This window comes from Vanessa cardui, chromosome 5, assembly GCF_905220365.1.
Source record: "Vanessa cardui chromosome 5, ilVanCard2.1, whole genome shotgun sequence".
Lineage (NCBI taxonomy): Eukaryota > Metazoa > Arthropoda > Insecta > Lepidoptera > Nymphalidae > Vanessa > Vanessa cardui.
In genome coordinates, this window is record NC_061127.1 from 12,161,579 (window position 1) to 12,189,050 (window position 27,472).

At 34.4% G+C, this 27,472-nt stretch overlaps 2 protein-coding genes across 5 annotated transcripts; one reads left to right on the plus strand and one right to left on the minus strand.

Annotated features, from left to right (window-relative positions):
- Positions 1 to 2,702: 2,702 nt before the first annotated feature.
- On the plus strand, positions 2,703 to 8,023 carry LOC124529878 (transmembrane protein 104 homolog). The gene is made up of 5 exons (XM_047103812.1): positions 2,703 to 2,975; positions 3,617 to 3,829; positions 4,613 to 4,869; positions 5,540 to 5,751; positions 6,083 to 8,023. The coding sequence occupies exons 1-5, from the start codon at positions 2,901 to 2,903 to the stop codon at positions 6,841 to 6,843; spliced, it is 1,518 nt and encodes a 505-aa protein (XP_046959768.1). The 5' UTR covers positions 2,703 to 2,900; the 3' UTR covers positions 6,844 to 8,023.
- A 1,049-nt stretch (positions 8,024 to 9,072) lies between these two features.
- On the minus strand, positions 9,073 to 26,974 carry LOC124529619 ((E3-independent) E2 ubiquitin-conjugating enzyme UBE2O). 4 transcript variants are annotated; one of them, XM_047103429.1, is made up of 25 exons: positions 26,647 to 26,973; positions 24,026 to 24,253; positions 23,484 to 23,726; positions 22,776 to 22,890; positions 22,086 to 22,217; positions 21,812 to 21,948; positions 21,232 to 21,395; positions 20,711 to 20,809; positions 20,423 to 20,630; positions 19,948 to 20,070; positions 19,336 to 19,436; positions 18,990 to 19,125; positions 18,411 to 18,497; positions 18,109 to 18,283; positions 17,411 to 17,556; positions 17,006 to 17,095; positions 16,269 to 16,472; positions 15,795 to 15,909; positions 15,349 to 15,451; positions 13,937 to 14,026; positions 12,583 to 12,701; positions 11,955 to 12,172; positions 11,305 to 11,502; positions 11,069 to 11,219; positions 9,073 to 10,823 (listed from the first exon to the last, which is right to left on the minus strand). In XM_047103429.1, exons 1-25 carry the CDS (start codon positions 26,869 to 26,871, stop codon positions 10,495 to 10,497), a joined length of 3,936 nt encoding a protein of 1,311 aa, XP_046959385.1. In that variant the 5' UTR covers positions 26,872 to 26,973; the 3' UTR covers positions 9,073 to 10,494. The 4 variants fall into 4 exon arrangements, with proteins under 4 accessions (XP_046959385.1, XP_046959384.1, XP_046959383.1 ...); XM_047103428.1 differs by having other exon boundaries at positions 20,711 to 20,827; XM_047103427.1 differs by having other exon boundaries at positions 20,711 to 20,845.
- Between the last annotated feature and the right edge of the window lie 498 nt (positions 26,975 to 27,472).

The following is a 27,472-nucleotide window of genomic DNA, read 5'->3' on the forward strand; positions in this document are numbered from 1 at the left end:
ATGAAATAGGTAATAACATGACATTTGCTAGTTCATTCGATTATAGATTGTAGAACTATCTGTTAAATACTAATCGTGTTCGTATACGAGGACTAAAAGTAGAACAATAAAATATTGCTCTGGACAGTATTGTATGTATAAACTTATTAATAATAATTATTATTATAACTAAAATCAGTCCATAAATGCTTATCGATAAAACATGTCAGTTAAAATAAATTCATGTTTTATCTCAACATTTAGCACCATTCATGATATAAGGTGAATATATGATAATTATTATGCCAACTGCATAATATTTATTTCGGTTCGGTCAAACCTATGCCATTTAGTACGGTCTACAAACTATGTATGTATAATAATAATTAAATAACTATTACCTTGTCTGCGGTACAATCGTTATCATAATTCATTTAATTATTTGATTATTTATAGGTAATACCTTATCAAAGACAACTTATTAATTTGAATAAAAAATAACTACATATAACATAAATGGGTATATATTATGCAGTTTGTTAAAGACCAGTGCTACTGCAATACTCTCTGAATCTAGGTATCATTGGGATACATTATCCAAGCGAAATCATTGATCAATCTTATATGTATTAAGATACGAATTATATGAGTACTATGGAAACAAATTTAACTGGTCTTGATAAGTCTGTTAAAACTTAGTAATATAATTTGCATGCCAAGTGGTAGTGATGAACAAGTTGATAACAGGCCTGACTCCTTAAAAAATGTTTAGATTTTGTGAAACGACTAAACTGGCTGTAGAAAAACTATAAAGAGTTTTGCCAATATCTAGTCAATAATTTATTACAAAAGTATAAACCGTTACGACACAGGCAAAATAGCTATAGCTATGTCCTAGCAAGAAATCTAGAATTAAGTTTGAAACTTCCTCTCTCAGCATTCAACATCACATAATAAACTAATCTGTAGCCGAAACCATATTATCTTGTAATTCTGTAGTAATACACAATTTGTGCATCCTGTCCAAATTGTATATGACCACAAAAATTCTGTTTCTGTTTTAAAAACAGAAAAAAATAATGTTAAAAAACGTCATCCCCATTATTGAAACGGTACCAATATTGTATAGTCCTTAAATATTAGACTCATCTTCTATATATATATAGACAAGTTATTTTTAAAACATCAAGTACCTAAGTATAGACATTATACAGTTTTCGCAATGAGTATAGACCGACGAAATTACATTAAATATTAGGTAACTAGTGACAAAATATATCCGAGCACTATGTTTTACAAGATAATGCAGTGGAATTTAAGGGGGTAATATACGGAAACAGAGTCTCGTGTATCGCTAACAACAAATAAATTATTATCAAAATAAGCCTTAATTTGAAAAATACAAAAATTTAGACTTTGATTGTATAAAATAGGATATCCGAGAAACCGTCACGGTAGCATGCGTAAGCTATCCCGTGGCGTCCGCCGAAAGACGGAGAGGGTAGCGCTGGTTTTTTAGTGGGTAAGCCCGGTATGCTTGGGCGCACTCGGCATCCAGGGCTCCGGGGTGTACCACGCCACCCCCCCCCCCACTTTCCACTACGTGGGGGAAGCGCGTAAGGCGTTTTTCCAGCGAGAAAAAAAAGGATATCCCAGTAACGGAAATCCCTTTAGCCGAACCGATATGACTTTTTTAAAGAAGAGCAACGCTATCCTTACTTTGTTACAAGATGTCTATGTCTACCGCTGCCCGGTAATAACTTTTCTTCAAATGATATAGATTGTCAAGTATAAGTTGGCGTTCCTGTGGCAGCACCTGCTACACCTTTGTTTTGCCACTTTTTGTTTGTATTACCAATATCTCCCTAGAAAATAATTCTCTACGTCTCATTTTTAATAGTTTTTTGTAAGTTTTTTTAATAAGGGTAAATAAAACAAATAAGATATTAAATGAACAAAAAAAATTAGTACATGTTTTTGCCACACGCCATCTTACACTTGACGCGCTTAATTTACTGTCCGTTTGCTTCCTATGCCATAAAAAGACTTACTTTATACTTATTTTGAAGTAAGTACATATAAGTAAAGTAAGTAGTATGTATATGTTTTTTTCTAAAGTCTGAACACATCATCAAAAGGCAGTGCATCGAACTACAAGCATCTCAAACAAACTTTAAAATAATAATTTATTTATTAGTTGACAATTAAGTTAACGAAAATTTGTTGTGATTGGTTGTTGCTCCTTTTCCCCCATTTTTTAAAACATAAATATATGGTTACTAGTAATATTTATGTAAAGCGTAAATATTTTGAAGATCAACAAATATAGCTTACGCTGTTTTCTTAGTATCATGAGTAAATCTAAATTATTTAAAACTTAGTTAAAACAATTTGTTGCATACTACTTGGTTATTTTATTTTAAGAGAATAATGTGCAATCAATCAATCATAAATCAGATATTTAATATTCCTTAAGTTTTTAGGGCGACTTTAGTGAAGACTTATATAATTATTTTATCTTTAAAATTATGGATAAAAATCGATCTTTAGATTATTCTTAAAATTATTATTTTAATAATAAAATTATCGCAATATAATTTAAAATGTAAAATTATAGTAAACAAAGATAATCATGTCATAGTCATAGTCATTTATTTAATAATAAAAAATTAAAATTTGTTTTTAGGTAAACATTTTAAGGGATAGCAGCCCTGAAATAGACATTATTGTCTCGTATTGACAAACAACACAACAATGAACGAAACGTCAAAATATATGCGGATTCGATGTCAGCAAAAGATAAAGAAATAGTTCGAACATATTGAATTTTTTTGCTGCTGTAGAATAATTTATAAACAAATTAACAGTTATTTTTTAAGCTTTTGTTTCTTTACAAATATGTCGTGTTGGAAGTCTGTGTCATGTTTCGTCGTCCGTGGATAATAAAAAAAGTAATGATGCCCATCACCGAAACTGGTGATCAATATTCCGTATGGGTATGTAATAATAAAAATATAATCAAATGTTAAATACATTATAGTAGGCATAACATTTTTAGATTATGAACGAATTTCTCTTTTAGTCAAGTTTTTGAAAAAAAAGTTTGAAACAGATGCTAAAACTTTTTTTAAGACCATTTAAAACAATTGTTTTAAATTTTTTTTAAGTCATTTAATGAAATATAATGAAAATTAAATTTATAATATAACTTTTTATGACAACTTTGTTTGTATTAGTCATATTTTTTTAAAATTTTATTGATTGGAGTGTGTTAAATACTCAATAATTTATATTCATGTTATTTGTCAAAGAAACTTACCATTTAGTTTTTGTTGAAATTTTTTATATAATATTTCTAAATAGAAAACCTAATAAACATAACATATAATTTAAAAGTCTAAAATAATTATAATAATTATAAGAAACACATCTGTACTACATGTTTGATTTACTAAAAAAAACTAAATTGCTTACCGTAATAATTCCTAACTAGAGCTATATCTAATAAATTATATTCTATTTAAAGTAATTGCTTATTAATGATCATAATATATTCATTCTTACGACATTAGTCTTGAAGAATGTACTAATACAACATATTTAATTAGCACGATTGAACCCATTTTGTTTGTTTCAGGTTGGTTTAATTTACATTTTCAACTTGATAGTAGGGACTGGAGCCCTAACCCTCCCCGCAGCATTTGCCCGTGCAGGATGGGGTCTCAGCACAATATCACTGGTCTTCCTAGCGTTCATGAGCTTTATGAATGCTACATATGTGATAGAAACAATGGCATGTGCAAATGCTGTTTTAAAATGGAAGAGATTGCAATTAATTAAAAGAAACAGTGTAAGTATTACATAGATATGTCAGTAAATATGTTCTAAATCGAAAGAAAGAGAAGTTTTAAATAATTTTCTAATACAGGAAAATAGTTGTAGTTTCATTAATCAACAACAATTATGCAATACTTACCTTTATGTTTTTGCACATATTCACAAACTAAAAAAATATAGATATTATTTACTAAAAGTTCATATGCAAATACATAAAATGCATATTGTTAGTATGACTCATGATATCAGTATATATTATTGTATATTTTCAATGCAGTATTATTATTACACAGGGAAGTATTATACATAAATCTATATTTATCACATTTGTGCATCCTGATTAATAAATATTAAAATTAAATGTACATTTGGTAATTATAAATATGTGATATAAAATATGACAAAAGCACTTGTTAAATTATGGTACATATTTAGAATAAAGTCATATGCAGTAATCCAAATGATTTACATTGTCAAGACATCATAACTAATTTGTGAAGTAAATAGATCTTAACAAAGATTACAGGTTCTAGTCAATGCAAATAGTATGTAAAATTTTAATTGGCAGCAATATTAATTGTTTATTTAATCTAAACCATGTAGCAGAAAATCAAACTATTGTCAATGCTTAAAAGATTAACTCATAATAACAAAAGCCTTCATTTACAGAAGACAACATTGCATGACTCTAGTAGTTTACTAATTTTTTAAATGCTCAACTAACTCTCTCTTCAAGCTTGAACTCAACAGAATATTTTTGGTATATTTACTACCATATATATTATTCACATTACAGGTCCAAGAAAATGAATCTGATGAAGAAGGGACATCATCCCATGCTTATGGTGATTTAGAAGATCCCCTTGTCTGTGGGGAGTCTATACCCTCCCGTTACTATAGTCTCGATAAATGTATTGAATTAGGTGAAATGGCAAACCTTTTCCTAAGTAAAGCGGGAAGAACAATGTTTTACTGCACTCTCTGTGTATATTTATATGGAGACCTGTCTATATATTCAGCAGCAGTTTCAAAGTCATTAATGGATGTTATATGGTAAGGAAAGAAATTGTACTAAAGTTATAATAAATAAAGTTTGTTGTATCTAAGAGCTGCATTGTCTCTAAAACTTGAGTATCTCAACCTGTTGTGGAGTTTTCTTGTGGTCTGTGATGAAAGAAAACATTAAATGTATGCATGAGTGTGTCGGGATACAAGCTTACAAATACAGTGAAATCTGGTTAATTGGGATCTCAAGGGACCAAGACATATGTACCAATTATTAAGGGTTTCCAATAATCCAGTTTTCCAATTAAGCAGGTTTAAAATTATAGTTGTCTCACAGAGGGCCTCACTTACAGAGGTCGAAATGTGCCGTTGTTCAATTTTTAGAGGTGGAAATGTTAATAAAAATGCGTATTTTTGGTGTTATGAATTTAATTTAGGTATGAATGTACATATGTACATAATGTAATGCATCGGGAAAAAAACAATACGGTAAAGTTTATGACTTAATAATCGGTTATGTTTGTTTGCCCTTGATAGCTAGTTGCTGAAACCTAATTATTGGTAGAGTAAATTCAAAACCATTCCCAGTTACTGAATATTAAAGTTAACAGCTTAACAGCAACCAGCAGATATTTATTTAAATCACATGAATGAATTACTTTAATTACTAATTAGTTGCTTAATAGAAGTTACATTGTTTAATTTATTTGATTAACAGTTCGACAGTGCCGTCAAATGTAACAAATACAACAAATTGGGATGTTCTGCCATGCTTCAACTCCCCGTCAGACTCCACATCCACGTACACCCGCTTCGACTGCTATAGGGTCGCTCTGCTCACGTTCTTTGGAGCAATGGGGCCCTTCGTCTTCTTTAACGTGCAAAAGACCAAGTACTTACAGCTGTTCACGTCTGGCATGAGATGGCTGGGTAAGTTTAGTGTCTATGGTCAATTTTATATGGTTCAATTATCTATGGTAACTGATTGACAGTGGCGTAGCTAGGTGACTAAGGGCCCCAGTGCATAAAAAATAATCGGGTCCTCACCCCCTCTTTCCCATCCCGCTTTAACTAATAATTACCCTTTAAAATTATAGATGCCAAATAAGAAATGTTGTGCTCGGGGACGTGTTTTTCTAGCTTCAGACGCTTAAGGTCTAGTTTAGAGGGCCCCCTGAACTCCGGGGCCCCGGTGCACTGCACCACCTGCCCTACGATAGCTACGCCACTACTGATTGATAATTAATATATCTATTTACAGCGTTCGCGATCATGATATCGATGGCGATACACCTGCTCATAGTATACGGGCCCCAGGGGAAGCCTCCAGCATTCGACTTCACAGGGATACCCACTCTCTTCGGAGCGTGCGTCTACTCCTTCATGTGTCACCACTCGCTGCCGGCGCTCATAAGCCCGATACGAGGGAAGAGTCGGCTAGGACTCCATCTCGCTCTAGACTACGGACTCATAAGCATATTTTATCTCCTTCTGGCATTCACGGGTGCGTTCGCGTTTTCAACGTTGAACGATTTGTATACACTTAACTTCGTGCCGACGGACAATGAGAATATACTATTGGAAATCGTAGAATATTTCCTCGCACTGTTCCCTGTCTTCACGCTGTCGACGAGTTTCCCAATAATAGCTATTACTTTAAGGAATAACCTTCAGAGTTTGTTCTTAGACACGAGCCGATTGGACTCGTATAATTTTGTGTTCAGGAAATTATTGTTTCCCGTCGTCGCCGTGGTGCCGCCGCTGTTGCTGACGTACTTCCTAGAGGATATAAGTATATTGATTAAGTTTACGGGATCGTACGCCGGTACCGGTATTCAATATATGATACCTACTTTCCTAGTGCTCTCTGCGAGACGACATTGTACGAATTTACTTGGGCTCGGGGTTGTCAATCGATACAAGAGTCCGTTCTCGAATATCGCGTGGGCCATATTCGTGTTGCTGTGGGCCTGCATGTGCGTCATACTGGTGACGGTTAATATGTTTGAGAGGAACTCATGACATTGACTCAACGAGTAACGTTTTTTTTTTTTTTATTGAATATATATTACAGTGTTTTGAAGCTTTATAGATACCGTGTGTTCATCGTTATTACTTTTAAAATTTAACTATCAATTCGCAGATTATATATTATTTAAAACATAGCTTTATATAAAACGTGCGATTACTTAACTTTTGCTCAAATGTTATAAATATGTTTAGGTGATTTGTGTAATTAAAATGAAGACTATTAAACGTAACAAAATGGAACAACAGTTATCAGTTATAAAATCAATCGAATTAATTATTCATTTTATATAATCATCAATTTTAGTGAACTTATTTTATTGTAAGAACAAATTACTACTATACTTTATTGCAGTCAGTCTGTCAATCAGTGAAATAATTTTTAATCAACTTTTATTTTCGCACTCGTTGCTCTTATACTATATATACATGATTTGTTACCCATTTCATGCTTGGAATTACATTGACAATCTCTTTGCATCAATATATATCGAAATACATACATACATACATTTCACAATGTATGTATATATATATGCATACTTTTTACTAATGAATAATAAAATATTAAATATTATACAGTTGAGCTGAGAGTATTCATGATATAGCATAAGTTTTTAAATATTTAAAAAAAGCCGTTTCAAATGCACAAAAATATTATCCAAATCCCTAAAAAAAACCGTTATTACTAGAATTCATGGAATAAAATATTTTAACTGCCGGTCTAAAACCGACCCAAAAATGATATGTGAATAAAATTTTGTAAATCTTAGATTGTGATTCTACGTGACAGCTTAGACAATACTTTTACTTGGATTTTATACATTGTGTGAATAGTGAAGTCTGATGTCGAGTCAAATGTGAATTGTCTTCCTCGTTCCTGTTACTTCACTAGATGCTTAAAAATACCAAATACTTTTTTTATATTTTGCAATTTTTTATAAACTTGATAATAATATTGTTAATTAATGTATAGTTGTAATCATAGAAGTATATTTTTTTATAAAATACGCAACAGTAATAGTGATCGTATTTCTAAATTGTATAAGAAATATATAATGTATTAACTAAATTTTCGGTACCGACTTATTTATTTGTAATAATATATTATAGTTATAGAGTTATATATAATAAAGAAAATTGTTCTACTATAATTAAATGATCTCCTTTTGAATTGTACCTTTTTATTTGATGTACTAAACATTTGCGTGTAGTATCTCATTTGTAAGTTATTGAAATATATTTTTTGTATCGCTTAATATTGCAATAACGACGTTACTATTTTGTTTGTTAACAAAAAAAGGAATTGAATTACGCGGGTCGATGAATTTTAATTATTTATTTATTTTTTAATCTATATAAAATACTGATACATATTACAGGAAATAATAAATATATAAATTATTAAAATAAAAAGGTTTCATTTCATGCATTTACTGACTTTAATACCAGTTTTGTCAACGGCGATCGTATGTCTCCTCAGTAGTAATATTTTGTATGAAATTCATAATTGAGTGTTTACGCCATGTGAAATCAACCTATAATTAAGTTAAATATTATTGGAAATCAGAGTATGAAAATAGGTCTACCGCAACGCAAATTACTTAAATACTCTTATGACTACAATATTTGGTTGGTCTCTGGTTCTGAAGGCATATCTCCGTAGATACCCGTGTACACGGCCTATTTATGATTCCTCTGAAAAAGTTATCCCCTACATATAAAAACTTGTTTTTAGTTGTTGTGTAGAACAACATTATACTTTATAATGTGTAGTACGACACAACTTAGAAGTCGCATTGACAAAATTCGTAAAACCGATCACATCCGAATTGAGTACGCTATCCCAAATTATCAATATTTATGCGAATGTGATCTTTGCACAAACGTAATACCTTGTAATATCATATGACCTAAACCTAATGTATTTGTCAATTTGACGCGTCGATTTACATGCACTTGGTTTCTCTGACGCGTGAATCTATAGCGACGAATTGTGTCGAATGGCGCGATAGGGAGCTATTTCTATTGGTTGTGTAAATCGGCAGTAATCGGTTTTATTTTCATTCCATTTCATTTTCCGATGCTACATCTAATTTGTGTCATACTATAGTAGTTATTTACGTTTTGATATTTAAACTATTTAAGTTGAACAAGTTGTGACCTTTAATATCCCATATAAAACGAACTGAGAATTTATATTGTAAAAATCAAACGAAAGTCTGAGGTTGAAGAATTATTTATTTATCATCATTACACATATTTGTCACTTATCGCGTACACAAGCGACAGAAAAGCCTTTCATAGCTCAATTGACTTTGGCATGAAATTACATCGTATTTGTGCAAGTGGCGACGCAGCGCTTTACACTCGGTACGTAATACTAGAAGCACTAACGACGGAAATTAAAGTTACTCTTTATTTATAAATTCGAAACGTTGGAATTTTGACAATAATTCTAAGAGCATGTTCTCACTGGGTAAAATTTTATTCATTTCAAAACGATATTTCGACAGATCTAGAGAATATTTAAAGCATTGGTAACAGAGAGGAACAATCGTCTTTTTAAAGTATTTTTGAGTTTTTTTTGTTATACAAAAGCACTATTTGGAATAAACTCATTAATTTATTATTACAATATAATTTTTTTCTTTATAAAAAAAAACAAGTAAAAATTATAATTACATAAAAATGAGTGAATTTTTCAATAATCACACAACATAACGCACACATTGAAACATTAATGAGATATACATAGCATTCATTCAAACATTAAAACAATAAAAATTGGTTTCGACGACAGTACCACACGTGTGATAGATATTTAGTACAAATATACACTACTCGTAAACTAAAACAAACTGTCTTTATGATAAACAATACATAATAAATACGAACAGCATAAGCATCGGCGTGGTTTCAGTAAGTACTCGTAACCTAACGTACTAAAATAAGTTCGATTAAAGTATGCATTACTTTTTAACAAAATAAATAATCTATAATAAATATGTCTAATAATAATTCGCACAAGATCGAACTTTCCAATTAGAATTTAATTCAATAAATACATTCGTGAGGTGTTAGTTACATATTAACTAGCAATATGAACAACAAATTCGAAATTTCATGCAATCTAATGGATAGACGAATTAATTTAAATTCGTGAAAATAATAATAATAAAAAACAGGAACGAGACCTAGCGCCCGATTCGAAATTCTAAAATATTCCTAGAGTCGAAAAATTACATCACAATAAATACTATAACTACGAAAGTTTTTGTTTCCACGACGAGACGGCGCGAGAGTGTGAACGAAACTAGCTGAACTGTCGGACCATCGGCAATGTTGCGTGACTGTACTGTATTCGCGATCAACTCGCGCTCGGCGCGCTCGACGCTAGAGTGCCAACAATAAACATACAATATAGTAATTTACAGGTGTGCGTAGTCGCTATTTCAATAGTATTCCCATTCACTGAAGAGAGCGAGTTTTTGAATATCATAGAAATTAAGAAAAAAAAATAAAACAATTTAAATATGAATATCAAACGTCGTTACGTGTCCGCACGCTATAAATACTATACATATTCAATCGATCGGCATCTCGAATGTAACGTTCTAAGGCTAGCTAGCGCTAGGGGCGGGGCTATAAGGTGGAGGGCGGCACGCTGATGTCGTGGCGCCGCAGCGCGCCGCGGAAGGCCTCGAGCGACGAGCGCAGCGTGAGGCAGAAGCCGCGCGACGCCGGGATGAGCGGGTAGTCGGGCGGCGCGATGTCGGTGGGCCGGCCGTTGGACAGCGCCACCAGCCCCTCCACGCGGCGGCATAGGCCGGCGGCCGAGCTGCGCAGGTGCTGCAGGATCTCCTCGCGGAACGGCTCCGGGGGGTTCAGCAGCATCTTCGTCATGGACTGCACGAGCTTCAGCAGCACCATTTCGTTGTACATGCGCGAGTTCTCCCTGCCTTGTTGGGTACCTGGATTTAAAGGGGTATTACAAATAAATACATTTTGTACAATTGATTCATTTTGCTCATCGCCATGGTGGTTGAGATATATCGGCCTTCTGGGAAAATTATTAATCTTCTACGTGACAAGTTTTAAAATAATATCCCTCATCTTTAATCATACATATGATGTAAGATATCTTATGCATAAGGTAGGTACAACGTAACTATGACTTTAAGCACTTAAGTTTTTTAGTGACGTCAAAACAATGTACCCTTCTGCTTCTCGTAGCCAGCCTCGTTGAAGTAGGGCTCCGCGTTGAGGATGAGTCCCTGCAGCGACACGATGACCTGCAGCAGCGAGCTGTCCTTGCCCCACACCTCCACCCCGCGGCCCGACCACGTGCCCAGCAGCGACACGCACACCTGGGGACGTTATGACGCACGTACAATGTATCCGTTTCCCGTATATATTAGTGGGGGGGGTTAGGGTGGGCTCGCCGGGCGGTACCTTCCCGTCCTCGTAGAGGTTGGGGTTGAGGCGGTCGGAGCAGTAGGAGTGGTAGTGGCAGAGCGGCGGCGCGCGCGGGTACTCGCCGCCCAGCTGCACGTCGAACACGAACAGGCCGCCCTCGTAGGGCGTGCGCTCGGGGCCCGCGATCATCACCGACACCAGGTCGATGCGGTCCTCGTAGCCGCGCACCCACACCTGCCGAGCGTAACAGTGTATAAAGTTAATTCTTAATTTTCTAATACTCTATAAGACTTTATAAACAAAACAGAAACAAACAAAGTTAAACTTTATAAATCATTTCTCTAAATAAACCCAAGGCTATTTATAGAAATATATTTAGTTTTTAATTAAAAAAATATTAAAACTTTTTAAAGTTATAATAATTATTAAACCATTGATTATCATGAATATTATTATACTTTATTTCAGAACAACAGACATCCAACCATAAGATGAGAAAAGCAAAACAAATTAATTTTCATAGTAAATGCGATATCACTGGAATTGCAAAAAAATAGTATTTTGAACGTCCTCCTTACATTGGAATATGCTAGAGACAACTTTATATTTGCTAACTAGATGATAGGTGTTATTGATATCGAAAACTCGACTGGTAGCATTATATTTTATAATATATAATCTCTCACCCCCGGCGGTAGATCACTTTTCAGCAACTTAATCTCCCTCTTCACGGCCGAGTAGAAGGTCCGCGGCTCGGAGGGCTGCAGCATGGACAGTCGGAAGCGATGCGTCTCGGGCGCCGACTCCAGCACGCAGAAGCCCTCGCCGCCGGCCTCCGGTTCCGCCGGCTCGGCCTCCATGTCGCGCTCGCCCGTTGCCAGAGGTGCCGTTTCTACCGCTGGCGCTATGGTCCAACCAAAATAACATTAATGATTGATTTTAATCAATAACAGTAATAACTTGTAAATTTCCCACTGCTGGGCTAAAGCTTTCTCTTCCTTTTCAGTGGAAGGTTTGGAGCATATTCCACCACGCTGCTTAATGCGGATTGGTGGATACAAATGTGGCAGAAATTTGTTGAAATTAGTCACATGCAGGTTTCCTCACGATGCTTTCCTTTACCGCCGAGCACAAGATCAATTATAAACAAAAATTAAGCACATCAACATTCAGTGGTGCTTGCCTGGGTTTGTCACAATCTAGGCTGGTAAATTACTGGGCCATCTCGACTCACATTTTAATCAAGTTCTATTAATTATCCAATCATTCGTTATCTATATGGTGCAGTTTATAATATTGCATAGAATTGTTTACCTTTCCCTTCCTGTTTGGGAGCAGTAACAGCCGGAACGTCTTTTACTTCGCTACTCGTAGTTTTAACATCTTCCCTCTTGACCTGATCGGCAATGCTCACAACTAATGCCCCATATTGTCTGGAAAAATTATATGCTATATTAATAAAAGGAGTATTAATTGTTTCATACTTCATGATCTGATGTTAACATTTCTGAAATTCAAAGCAATTCTTAGTTTAAAAAAATTAATCAATGATTTATTTCTTTGAAGTATCAATAATTTCTATCAATACTTGTTTCAATTACAAGCAGTCTAGAAATCCATAACCATTATTATAATAATTACAATCATAAAAGACTCAACAGATTCTATAGAACACACATACAAAATACATAACACGATTAAAGGGAATGTAATTATTTCTTAAAAACCATGCAAATAAAATGGTACTTTCAAACTTACAAGGGTTATTATAAATACCGCATGACTTACATTAAACAAATATTAAATACACTACGCATTTGGTCCTAGAATATAATCAAATTCACAATCACATGTATCACATAAACAGAGAAATTAAATTACCACTTTTAAGAGTCATCTATGAAATTAAAAATAAAAAATTAAATGGGAATTTAATTCTAAACTACTTTGGATGTAAAAAAAGAAAAAAATACTAATTGATTCTGCTCAAATGTATGTTAAAAACCTTTAATGGTGCTGCTATTCGAAAGACTTATTCAAAACACCACTGTAAAATTTTAATCTGCCGTGAAGTTTATCATTAATTTATTTAAAAATAACTATACATCAAAATTTGATATGATATATGATCAATGAATGGTTAAAATATTTCATTTGAGCGAATAATAAAAAAATAAATAATATCATTAACTTTTAAGATGACTCGAATTCATATGAACAGGTATTTATTAGTTTATGAACAAAAAAATAATAAAGGAACAAACATCTTTGTTTAATATAAGTGATGCGAGTTCAATTGTATAATCTGTGCAATAAATTTCATAAAACTAAAATTTCAAAAAAGGTTTTCGGTTAGCAAACATTTACATATTGCAACACTTGCACATAAAAAATATAACTAATCAATGCTTGTATCGTGACATTTAGCGCATTAAGGCATTTAACAAAAACAAAAGGAGAACTAAAAAAAATTATAGCAATAATATTAGGAATCTGTACATATTAGCATCAACCAAATTAAAAAGTAAGTAAAAATTGGTTCCATAGACTATAGAACCATTTATATATATTTAAAAGTTTAATTAAACGATATTAATTATTTTGATATATACAGACTCCTTGAAGGATTACAAAGGAGAGGGAGAAACAGAAACAAATAAAGGCTCACACTGAAAAGTGGTAGGGTAACTTCTCTTCGGTAGGGTTTTGACCGTTCATTAAGCTGTTAAGGAAATCGGCCAACTCTTGCGGCCTTCTCCTGCGGAAAACAAATGCCTCTTTATTGTTTAAAATTTATACTAATACACTTTAATATCACGTATTAAATTTTCTATTGATCTTTGAACTATCTGTTGTATATGGATATGATTATAAATTTATCATTACTTAAGAAACAGCGCAGGACCTCTTAATAAATCCTGAACACAATTATATTGCTTGTAATAAATATTAATGATCTACTCTTAGTCTTAATGTTGTTTTTGCGAATTTAAGTTTTAAAAATATATATTTTGCGTATATGAAATTAATTGAGATAGGTCAAATAAACTATATTTTCAACCAAATATTTATGAAATAATCTAGAAGTACTTACTCTTCTCGTTACATATATATTGTTAGATAGATCGAAAGTCATTATTGATAAGAATTGTACTTTCTTCTATTTAATAAAAAAATGTATATAATAGTAAGTAGCATAAGCTACTTACTATGTAACCCTGAATGTCCTTATTGATATGTCGGAAAATAATTTATTTGAAACACGAAAAAGGTTACACATACATATATGAAAAAATAGATAATGATTTGATTGTATAAACTTTTTTCTGTATTTAGATGAATTTCAACTTAGTGTATATGACTAAATCCGAAACTACAAGGATTAGTATATTTGAAAGAAAGCAACTGTAGTGTTACAGATTAAAAAAATTACATTATACAATTGATGTTGTATTGCTGAATACAATCTCCAGCTAGATGATACTCTACAAAGTAGTATTGATTAGTAAAATCCATGTGTGTTAAAAAATAAATTAAAAGCCTCATATAAAATAAATAGTTATTGTATGCTGAATGAATGAAAATGTATTTGTTAAATTTGCCATTATTTATAGTTTATAATTATAATATTTATATACGTAATCTCGGCTTTTGCAAAAACAGAATGTGTTTATTGTATGGAAAATTAAGAAGTTTGGAGTCTAGCTTGAAAAACAAATTGATGAATCAAAATTAGCCCTGAGTCTGTTTTAAAACTCATTTTTATTAGTCCTTAAAGTTTCAAAGATATTAAAAATGTGTATAGAAATATATAATATAAATTAAGTATTAAGAGATAAAATAATGCAATTAAAATTGTCGAAACAATAGTTACGAATATTTTTCTTAATTAATAAAATGACTATTTAAACTACCTATAAAATATAATGAGACAAAATTATCGAGAAGAGGTATAAATTGATTGTTGTAAAAAACCCGTAAGCGTTTGAAGCGAACTTCCAACATAATTCCATACAAATATAACCCACAATTTCATTCATGACTATGTGCAAGTTATTTAGAAACTGAATAAGTCTGTACCGGCTGACTTCTGCGTGCGCCTTGACGAGTTGACGATGTATGAGCGAGCACAGCTTGTAGCACACGTTGCGTGAGCCGCCCTCCACTTCGCTATCAGTCGCGGCTGAAACAAGAGATTTCTTTCAAGAAAGTATTTAGTTATCAAACATGTTTTTCTGAAATCATATCATACATGAGTGATAATAACACTATGTTTAAGACATGGGAGCGTTAAGCTGACCACTGAAGTTGCTTTTGTATGAAAATATAGGAGTGTCGGTAATAAAAATCTACTCTATTATTAAAGATTATATTATTTATTATATAGTTTATCAAAAAATCCAATTGTTAGTAACTCTCGGTAACGAAACATATTGTAACATAAAAATAAATGCAGAGTAAAAATACTACTCACAATTTATTCTAAGAACCAAGAGCCGATAATTTAAAGAATATTTTTAACTCACGATTTTCGGCAGTGGCATCTTGATTACTATCTTGAAGTCCACTGGCCTCGGAACTGGATGCTTCAATGGAATCTATATTCAAATGTAGAGATTTCTTTGGAGAATTGCTTTCTACCTGAAAATCAGTAGAGCACCATTTAATATCTATATAATTACAAAGTTCCAACAGATATTTTTACATTATCAGCATTACAATAAATTATACTCAATAGAATAATGTAGTCAACTCAATAAAACTAGAACTTCTAGAGTACAAATAAATACCATAAATATCTACCTATTACAGCCTACTACCTATTAGATACATATCTACCTCATAATTAAAGTTTAGAATGTTATGAGTCACAATTAAAATCCTTTCATCAAGGAGTACGCAATCATGGTAATTTTTTCGGATGTCTATTTAAATAAAAAATAGAAGTTGTGCAGCGAACGCTCGACTCCTTATGACAAGTATGATATCAGTGAGGCTACCTCCATGGGCTCCACGGTGACGTTGGCGGTGACGAGCGGCTCGGCGGGGCGCTCGTCCGGCGCGACGTCGTCGAGGCCGGGCTCGGGCTCGGGCTCGTCGGGCGCGTCGCTGGGCGCGAACAGGCGCGCCAGCTGCTCGTGCACGCGGCGCTCGCCCGCGCGCGGCGTGCTCGCCCCGCGCTCGCGCACGCGCTCTATCAGACCCTGGTCGCGATTTTACATTAGTTGAATTCATTGCAATCTCATTCATATTCATATATTATTTCATTTCGAACTACATTTTTTACTTTGTTGTAGGGCTCTGTGCAAGCCCGTCTGGGTAGGTACCACCCACTCACCGGTTATTCTACCGCCAAATAACAGTACTCAGTATTGTTGTGTTCCGGTTTGAAGGGTGAGTGAGCCAGTGTAACTACAGGCGCAAGGGACATGACATCTTAGTTTCCAAGGTTGGTGGCACATTGACGATGTAAGGAATAGTTAATATTTCTTACAGCGTCATTGTCTATGGGTGATGGTGACCACTTACCATCAGGCGGCCTATATGCTCGTCCGCCAACCTATTCCATAAAAACAAAAAACAAAAAAAACAATTCATATATATAAAAGGGCTCACTAAAGCAAATTCAAACTTGTACTACTTTTATGTCTTTATAAGGTATCAAACGAAGTTCGAGTCTCTGAACTGAAATAACCTCATATCGTCAATATGAATATGTCCGTATATTAAAATTTACCAAAAAGTGATCCTCATGGAAGAACGTTGTCCCCATTAGTCTGTCTAAAAATCTGCAGTCTTTGTAGAGATTCAGTAATTTCCGCATTATCTGTGAGATGTATAATCAAGGTCAGTAATCAAATCAAAGTACCTAGAAACATAACTTTTGAATCGGTATAGTGAGTTAGTGTCTATAGTCTGTTCGCGTTAATAATGCAGTAAGTTGTCATTGTTTTTGTCATTTTTTTAAATATCAGTTAATAATTAATTAAATCCACAACCATCACGTTCGAACTTATGTCTTTACCTGTTCAGTGTGAACTTGACTTTGTAATTTGAAAAGATTTGATTGGTCAAAGGGGCCGGTAAACAATGACAACTCAGTGCATTCTTAACGCGAACAGACTATAGTAGTATCGGTCACCTCCTGACTCTGCAGCGTGGGATGCTTCGCGAATATCTCCTCGAGGCGGCACATGGCCATGCGGCCGCGCTCGATGTGCGCCGCCACCCGCGGCTCCAGCAGCTTGGGCAGCGCGCCCGGGGCCGCCATCGCCGTCGCCGCCTCGCCTAGCGAACATTGAAATACCTCTGTTACAATTGGTAACATTTGATTGGTCCTTGGAATTGGGGCATTTTAACATACTATGTAGGTCTTTGTACGAATCTTTTACTTGTGTACTGTTTGTATGTATGATATTTTATTATAAGAGATCAACAACAACAACAACAGCCTGTAAATTCCCACAGCTGGGCTAAAGGCCTCCTCTCCCTTTGAGGAGAAGGTTTGGAACATATTCCACCACGCTATTCCAATGCGGGTTGGTGGAATGCACACGTGGCAGAATTTCGATGAAATTTGTCACATGCAGGTTTCCTCACGATGTTTTCCTTCACCGCTGAGCACGAGATGAATTATAAAGACAAATTAAGCACATAAATCAGCGGTGCTTGCCTGGGTTTGAACCCGCAATCATCGGTTAAGGTGCACGCGATCTAACCACTGGGCCATCTCGGCTGTGATATAAGAGACCAATTATTAACAACTATAATTCGTATATTCCAAAGGACAGCGAATTTTATTGTAAAACAAGCTGTAATATGATGGAGCTGCATAGTTACTGGGCGGCGCGGGCGCGGGCGCGGGCGCGGGGGGCGGCGGCGGCGCGTGCGCGGGCGGCGCGTCGGGCGAGCGCGGCTCGGCCTCGTGCGTCGAGCTCTGCGTCTCCCACGAGTCCTCCGACCCCGAGCCCTCCGAGCCCCACAGCTCACCATCTTCCGAGTCGTACTCTCCTACCTGACAACCAATGTAAACCAGTGTGAATATTACAGTATTATTTTTTCCTTTATAACTTCCAAACATTGCATTCTTATCCAAAAGATAATCTAAATACTAATAAATAAAGTGACACAAATTGATTTACCTTGTAAAGGTCTTGAGGCCAGCACATGCTTGTATGTCCGTCGACCCACCATACTTTGACGCGACCCGTTGGGAAATTGTCTATAACCTGTAGCGAAGGTAAATAAAAAGTCTGTAAGTTACTTTCCTACGTCTAAGCTAAAATGATTAAAGGGACTGTACTCTTATACTAAATAATCATATTTGTACATAAGCAATGAATTTCAGTTTGATGAAAACAGTAGGAGTTTACCGTGACCCAACAATATGGTGGTCCCACACAAGAAACAACAACAACAACAGCAGCCTGTTTCCATTGCTGGGCCACCTCTGCCTTTGAGGAGAAGGTATGGAACACTGTTCCAATGCAGTTTGATATATAATATAATAGAAGATATAAAATAATACACATGTAGCAGATTTTCTCACGATGTTTTTCTTTACCGCCGAGCACGAGATGAATTATAAACACAAATAAAGCGCATGAATATTCAGTGGTGCCTGTGTTTGAACCCACAATCATCGGTTAAGATGCACGCGTACTAACCACTGGACCATCTCTGCTCATACAAGGAGTGTCAAATATTCTTCAAACACCAACCTGTCCGGCAGTACAGTTCGCATCTTCGCCCGTAAAATTAGCGACTCTAATGACGACAGTTCCCGGCCGGTACTGGAAGTCTGGATGGTCTTTCAGGTCGTAGACGCTCATTTCACTCTCGTGTAGAATTTGGGGCCTAAAAACAATAGTATATCCCTGAACATAGATACGTCTTTATTCTATGATACCTATTTGTCTTTATCTGTGATCATTTTAAATATACACAAAAGAGTATGTTAAATAAGTTTCTATTAAATACATATAACATTAAGTTAGTTTAAGATATTTATTCTTTCGCGAGGGCATATCGTTGGTACATATGTTTAGTTTTATATATAGTACTTACACGGGCTCATCTCCGCAGGTGTAGGTGCGGTACCAGTGGACGATGGCGGTCCGACCGTGATGGTCCACGCGCTGCACCACTCCGTACTCGCGGTGGTTCAACTGTAAGGTAGGATATTGCATAAGTCGCTAAATATTTGGAATTTACACATTTAATATTTCATAAATTTTCTATTATTATTATGATGCTATTATGATGCTATTATGCAGGGCCGTATTTAGGGGAGGGCAACCGGGGCGACTGCCCTGGGGCCTCTACATGAGAGGGGGCCACAGTTTTCAGCAAGTTAACAAATACTGAGATATAGTCAAATTATAATAATGTTACTATTTAATACGAAACAAATACGAAACAATTCATAGCTTACTGATTGAAATAAAAAAAAAACTAATTAATTCATAATAATATAATTATTAGGGTGTTCATGCTTCTGTTTGTCTAGAGCCCTCACTGCTTTGTGGCCCCGGGGCCTCTACACCTTTAAATCCGACTCTGTTATTATGCTTTACATTTATTATGGCACTTATGTTAATACACAAAATCAATAAAAGGAACCAAATTGTTTTAAATGACAATTTGACTGAGTTGAAGTATTTATGTCCATATACTCACTTGATTTTCTTCGACATTAGAAGCTCCGTTGACGACGAAATCACCCGGAAAGCATTCTTGGCCATCTAAATGGTGTATCGGGTACAGTTGTGTCGAAGGTATTCCCATTTCTATAGTGCCATCCTAGAATGAAAAACAACTCAAGCTTTTAATTTATTCATTTAAGATGATAGGATTATTTTTATTTTTTATTTATTTAATACTTTATTGCACACACAATGAAGAGACATACAAATAAAGAGAACAATTACAACAAAGAAAAGAAAATAAGAGCGTGCAAAGGCGGTCTTATTGCTAAAGCAATCTCTAACAGACAACCTTTGGTGAAAGGATTTGCAAAAGCAGAAACAGGATAGTGCAAAAAATAAAAATAAAATAATATTAATGATAAACGAAAATAATGACATATAGGATTATTTTTATCTATGGTCGTGACTAAGTGAAAGGGTATAAAGCAAGCGATAGAGGGCAGCACCTGCCAGACGACGTTGGCGCGGCTGGTGGTGTGCAGCGTCTCGACGACGACGCGGTCGGAGCGGCGCGGCGGCGGCGCGGGCGGCGCGCGGCGGGCGGCGCGCTTGAGGCGCTTGCCGCGCAGCAGGCGCACGGCCAGCTGCGGCGAGCGCGCGCCGCGCCCCGAGCCCGACGCCACGGACGAGCAGCGCGACGACCACGTGGCGCCGCTGCAACAACCACGGGGGGGGGGGGTGTGTGTTAGCGGGGTCGGCCGCGCGGCCGCACCGGGCGCTCGGCCGAGAGTCACCTGTCGGTGTCGCTGCCGTCGCTGCTGGTGTTCTCCCAGTTGTCGGAGTCGTCGTCGTCGGCGCCGTTGAGCGCGCCGTCCTCGCGCGCCGGCTCCGGGCTGCGCGGGTGGGATTTACTTAGCGCGCAACAACATCTTTGACTTCATTATTAACTCCATTAATGTAACATTAGTAAAATACTTTTATGAAAATGTATCGCATCACAAGTTACGCACTTTTACTATCACAATGCTTAATTTCCTTTACAAGCGTGGCCATCACATCATAATTTATTTTAATTGTTAAACGAATTAATTTTTAAAATTGTGAACATAAAGTTCAGATCAAAATCATACAACATTTTTTTTGCGTATAAGCATAAAACTTAATTAACTTGTAAGATTTTATAACAATATAAGTACAATTTATATATTCATTTTTTCATAGATAGAGTTTAGGACTTTAGTGAACGTAAAAAAAAATCAATTACTTTATTATATAAATAAAAAATCATAATATTCAGTGTTAGTGCAATGCATACCTAATGCCCGAGTCGTTTTTCTCCTCGGTGGCGGTGTCCTCTTGGCTGCTCGCGATGGGCAGCGACACGTCGCCGCTGGGCTCGATTTTAATACTGGGGCAGTTGGCGTCCGCTTTCAACGCGTCGTCTAGCGATTCCTTATCGCCGTCGACGTCCATGCCATGCTGTAATTTACATTTAATAACATCTATATTTTGTTAACTGAACCAAAATATAGCATTGAATGATAAATACAATGGGCATTAGTAACTAAAGATTTCATAGACTAGTTTATTATTATATAATGAATTGTTAGAAGGCAATTGAAAGCTATGCTGTAGAAAATTGTATGACAAAAAAAATATGTTTATTATATCAGTAGTTTGCATTTACATTTTTTGTAGTTAGAACCTAAAATTGAATTTTAAGTAGCATTTATTAAATACAAACGTATTATAAAAAGGTGACCATTTGCAGCAGACCAATAGATAAAAATAATGTATGCATCAGCATGTAGAATCACAATGAAGATTAAATTTAGTGATAAATTATTTAGATTAAATATTCGTCACTTCAGTGACATAGAGTAAGTGAGTCTTACATCTGTGGGTTTAAGTTTACGGTGAGAAGAGGCACGTTTCTTGGGCCTCGAGGGCATGTGATCCGTTGAATTTGTATCAGTCTTGGAAGCCTTCTTGGTTGGTCGACTTTGTTTACGAATATTCCTGTAGTACTTGCCTGCAACAAAAAAAAGCATCCATAAAATGGAAACCTTATCAATTATTACACCAGCTATATAAAACTACCTGAAGTTACACCACGGAGCCGAGGCCTTCGACCGTTTTTGAAGGGGTTTTTTTAATAAAACTACTTACTTTGTTGTTTTCTCCACTGTTTTTTGCTGACAAACGTATCCTCTGGACCAATAGTGAGGAAATTCCTGTCGCCAACCTGCAGTGTACAGGGCTCAAACACATTCAATAGTTTGAGTTTCTTCAGATCCTCACCTGGCAATTAAATAAACTTTATAGACACACGAAATATTTTTATTAAAAAAGAAATAGCATCGCGCGAACCATATATTGGTGCATATAACACAGGTAGCCTCATATAAAAATTTAGCTTTACAGCTAGTCATTTGGAATCATATATCATTTCATTTATAAATTATGTGTTATTATTATTTGTTGATTCAACTACGTGATTAATGTCAGATATTGTTATTATATCAACTAATATATAATAATGTATGGTTTACAAAAATGAGCTTATTTTAAACTTTAATAGATTGAAATAACCATAACTACACTTAGATCCTTTTTAAATCTATATTATATTATCTATTAAAAAGATGTTAACATTATCGTTAGTTGCATTATTTTACACTGGCGCAATAAAACTAAAATAGGTATGCAATTATGTGACTCGTATTTCGGACACGCTTGAAAGGTGTATGACCTACTTCTAGTCACGCCAAGGCACGGTCTTTCCAAAAAAAAAAAAAAAAAAAAAACAAAATTTGTAATAAGGTAACACTGAAAACGTTTGGTATAGCACGGACGCACCGTCCACGAGGAACTTGGGCTGTTGCGGCGCGGCCGCGTCCGACGTCTGCGTGCACAGCGCGCGGCACTGCCAGTGCACGCTCACGCTCTCCGTCATCACCGCCTCCACCGTGAACTGGAACGTTACGAGACACGTGACATTCTTTTTTCAAATTTATTATACAAAACACACACATGCAAACATTGTCATCTTATAAACATTTGCTTACATAATCAATACTCTAACAAAAATAGGATATAAGTTGCTATATCCCTTATGCATGTAACAACATATCAATCACTATAATAATAATTTCTAACACGATTGATATTTGGCGTTGTAATATCTAATGAATTTCACAAAGCCATACTTTACATGTATGTTATGTTTAACGAGTGCTCGGCTTATTCAACCAAAGCTTAGTGTGTTATCTAAAAAATATAATAAATTCGAAGATGAATGTACACTCCGCTTCTGTTGGAGGTCATTGCCCTGAATATCGTAACTGTTAGACCATAACATCAGCAAAGATTCATTAAAACATACATATTGTATGATAAGATTCACAATCATAACGAAAATTCCATGTTAATTATAAATGTTATTGTTATTTTTTATGTATATGACTTTGAGAATTAATATAATTTTAAAAATATTAATTTGAAACGGTTTCTAAAAAGTTGTTGAATGTTACGCCAAACTCCAGACATAAACAGTTATGAACTTGCCTTGTGATCATGCATTTTGTGTTTTCGCGCTGACTTCATTTCCTTAGTCATGTTAAGCCAATTAGCATTGTCCAAGGAACCGAGAGGGCCGTACACAACTTGTCCGGGATAGAACTCCGACGACGAGTAGGGTGTTGCGCGACGGCGACGCATCGAATAGTCCTCCAGTGGACAGGTGTCCAGATCGGGGTACTCCAGTCGAGAGCCATCGGCTGACACTAGACGAAGTTTACTGTGCACTGCCTGCAATAAAAAATATTTATCAACTATATAGTCTTTTTAATAACTATGCTTAATCATTATGTAGTATAAGGATTGTTTGTTTATTACTAGTTGTGTGTTAGGAGACAAATGAAGGCTGATGGTGCTGATGTAATCTATACCCAAGGTTTTCTATTTATAAACTCAATACATTTATAAGTTTAGGACCAACATACTAGTATAGCGAAATTGTTAGTAATTGGAAGACCAATGTTGGCTTACATGCCCTTGTATGAAAGTCCCTGGTCTATCCATTAATAAACTTTAACTTAGGTTTTTACCTTCGATGTTCCGACCCATGAATCAAGGCAAACTGCAAGGTCCGGTGTGAATTCTTCTAATGGCTGTAATCTCTCACTGGCCACGTGAGGTATGACGTGTTTCGTGCCTACAATCTGTAATGCCGCCGTCATCGCGATATCTCTACAGTAACCGCGCTGCGTATCCTTTCCAGCTATGAGACGACGGACTACATCACCGGGCATCAGAGAACGGTCTGCTAAACCAACCTGCAGATAATTAAAAATACTTGTAAACGAGCAATCAGATCTAGTTATTTCATATGAAAAAAAACATTAGCTTTATCTTGAGAAGACATAGACTTTAGAGTTACTTTCTCTTTTATAACTTGAAAAATAATAATTTATTATCAAGCACATTATATCTGCTACCTGCCAGATTTAATGAGAAACTATACAAAATATTACTGTATTAATTAACATACCAATGTAGTTTCTTGTTGGTAAAAGTAACTACTGAGCGACTTGCCAGTTATTTTCAGTAGAATCTTTATTCCAAATGTAGAATTAGTATTATTATATAAAATGACAATTCTAGTGCTTCTAAAGACCTATACAAGATTACGAAGTTATAATATGATAACTTGATGATTAATAGATGATGTTCATCTTTTCTTTCTCTAGTCATGGTAATTTTATCTGAGACAATAATAAACAGTTATAAAAAAAAATTCAAAACATGCTAGAGGAATAAGCAAAATTGTAATTGAGTTAGTTACTGATTTATTTTTATGTTCAAGACAAGAAAGAATGAGAAGATATACAGTAACTTGTTAAATGTATAAACTTTATATGATAATAACACATAATTATGTAGTCATTAAATATTTTAATAACAGATAATATTGACAAATTAAGGCAAGAAAAATGCCTCAGGCCTGATATTTCTATTTAAGATTCAAATTTCAATCACTGTTTGATAATAATTATAGCAACATTGGGCTATTTCAGTAATACATGTTGTGAATAAGATACCTATATTATCAGTATATTTGCAGAAGTGAATTGGGCTCAATAACTTCAACACAGCCCTACAACTACATTATTATATTCTATGCCACACAAGAAGAGTAAAGCAATTTCAGCATGTCATTAAATTGATGCATCATGGTAACAATATATTCATATTCATGGATTAATTATGGATTTAATTAGGAAATTTTGAAGATTATTAGATTTTCAAAGTTGTAATGAATATTTTTAAAAGTAGATTATAAATTAATTTGGATATAATTATAGTGAAATTTATAAATTGAATAATACAACAAATTATTGGTAAGAACAGTCACATTCTGTTAGCTTTGTTAGCAAATACCATGGAATATAAAAATCTATTTTTTGTGTATCTTTAAAGAGTCAAGACTTCAATTGGAATATGTAAAATTATATGAAAATATTCATAAATTTTTATTGAGCATTAAAATATACATAACAAATCAAAATATCAAATGTAAAATTCAAAATAATCTTTGTTAAAGTAGACTCATAAAAGCACTTTTGAAGCTTGAACTGATTAGGAAACCAATTCTACCGAGAAGAAACTCAGTTGTTATCCTTTCCTCCATTTCATACACAGAGTAGGTTAATAAAGTACAATGACTTTATATATCTTGTCTATAAATTCAACAAATAATAGGTTCCACTTTTTTATGTTATTATAATCTTGTATTGAGTAATATGTCTTCCTTATCAATGTTTTAATGACATGAGCCTTTATTTTTTAAATCAAGATTAAAAGAGCTGTGGAATATTATTAAAGTGAATGGACAAAAAGGACGTATATTAGCTCAATGCAGTAAAGAAATTCAAAAATGTTTACTTGATTTTTAAAAATCTGTTTTTTAACTAACATACTGTATTTTTAAATGTTATAAAAGAGTAACCACTGCATTTCTTGACAGTTCTTCTCAGTAGAATTTACTTTCAGACCAGTGGTAGCTTCACTTAATACAGTTGTTAATTGACGACTCAAAAGTGCTTGAAAAACCTACTTGGATAAAGTATATTTTGATTTTGATTTTAAAGTACAATACAGAACCCAAAAATATAAAGCTTATAAGTTAAAACAATTAAAAGATTTTAAAAATGCTATAAACTTATTTTTATATAAACTACTAGCAGAGCAATTAAACTGAAATGTATTTTATGACCATCAATATTTTTAACTATATTGGATGTACCCTTTTTTATAATTTAATCACTGTTTTTTCAAATATTATATTGTTAAGTCAATGTCATACATAAAAAAATGCAATTGCTTGTTTAATTTTAACAGTAACTGTGCACAATTAAGTGTGTACACTGCTATAAAATTAGATTACTTAAGTTAATATATTTTTTTGTGATGATGCAGCATGGTCTGTGGGTAGTAGAATTATAAAATGTTAAAAACTGCTTTCCTGTGGTACCCTCCGTTTAACGATTTTAAGAAAAGATTTTTTATTTAATTTGATCCTTATAAATGTAAAATTATTTTTTAAATATTTTGCAAGTTTAATTGCCGTAGGAAATTTTATAATTCTCAATAACATGTAACAAAGCGCCGCTACTGACTATCTAGTATTGTAGACTTAACAGAACTTATACATTGATTTTTTACTTACCGATTTTTCTGAAATTACTCTTTCAGTGCCTGAAGGGTGCCAGACTACACGAATTTCACCTTTTTGTATAGGAGTTTCCATGTCGCTCTCCTGATCACTAGAGTTAGCTTCATAATTCTCCAAAACCAGGCCGAAGACAACTTGGCCGCGATTGTTGATTTTATACACTTCATCTTCGTAAAAATATTGAAAATCAGTCGGTGATCCAGGATTTTGCCCCGCCATATTGACGGGAATTATCTAAAGACACAAATAATTTTGTTTTTTACGTGATTATGTTCTTTCTGACAGCTGATTGCAATGTGTGGCGCATGCGTCAATTAATAATTATGCAACGGAAACGCCATCATGCGGCTAAGATGCAAAAAACACAAAAACTGATACGTTTCACGCAAAATTTTAAATGAAGATTATTGTTTATTTAAAATAATACATGGAATTTATAATAAATATTTTATTATATTATTTTTACAGCGACCATATAACATTGGGCAATAAAAAGTAAAAAAAAAGGTTGTCATTGATAAAAAAAGAAACTATTTTATGGCTAACAATGACATTAATATTGAAAAGTATTTTTTTTAATTACATTAAAATCTATTAAAGAAGGAACTAGCAGCAAAAGCTGTGTAAATTGTCTGTGTTTAAAATGAAAGAAAATTAACGATTTTTCTTTGCATTTGTTTGAGTTTTTAAAAATATTGGCAGAATATTTTGCGCTCGATCGTAAATGAAGTAATAAAGGAAAAAAATAGTAATATTTTGAATTTTGAAAACTTTTTGTAAACAAAAATTTTAACTGCAACATATTTTCTTTTTAAATTGA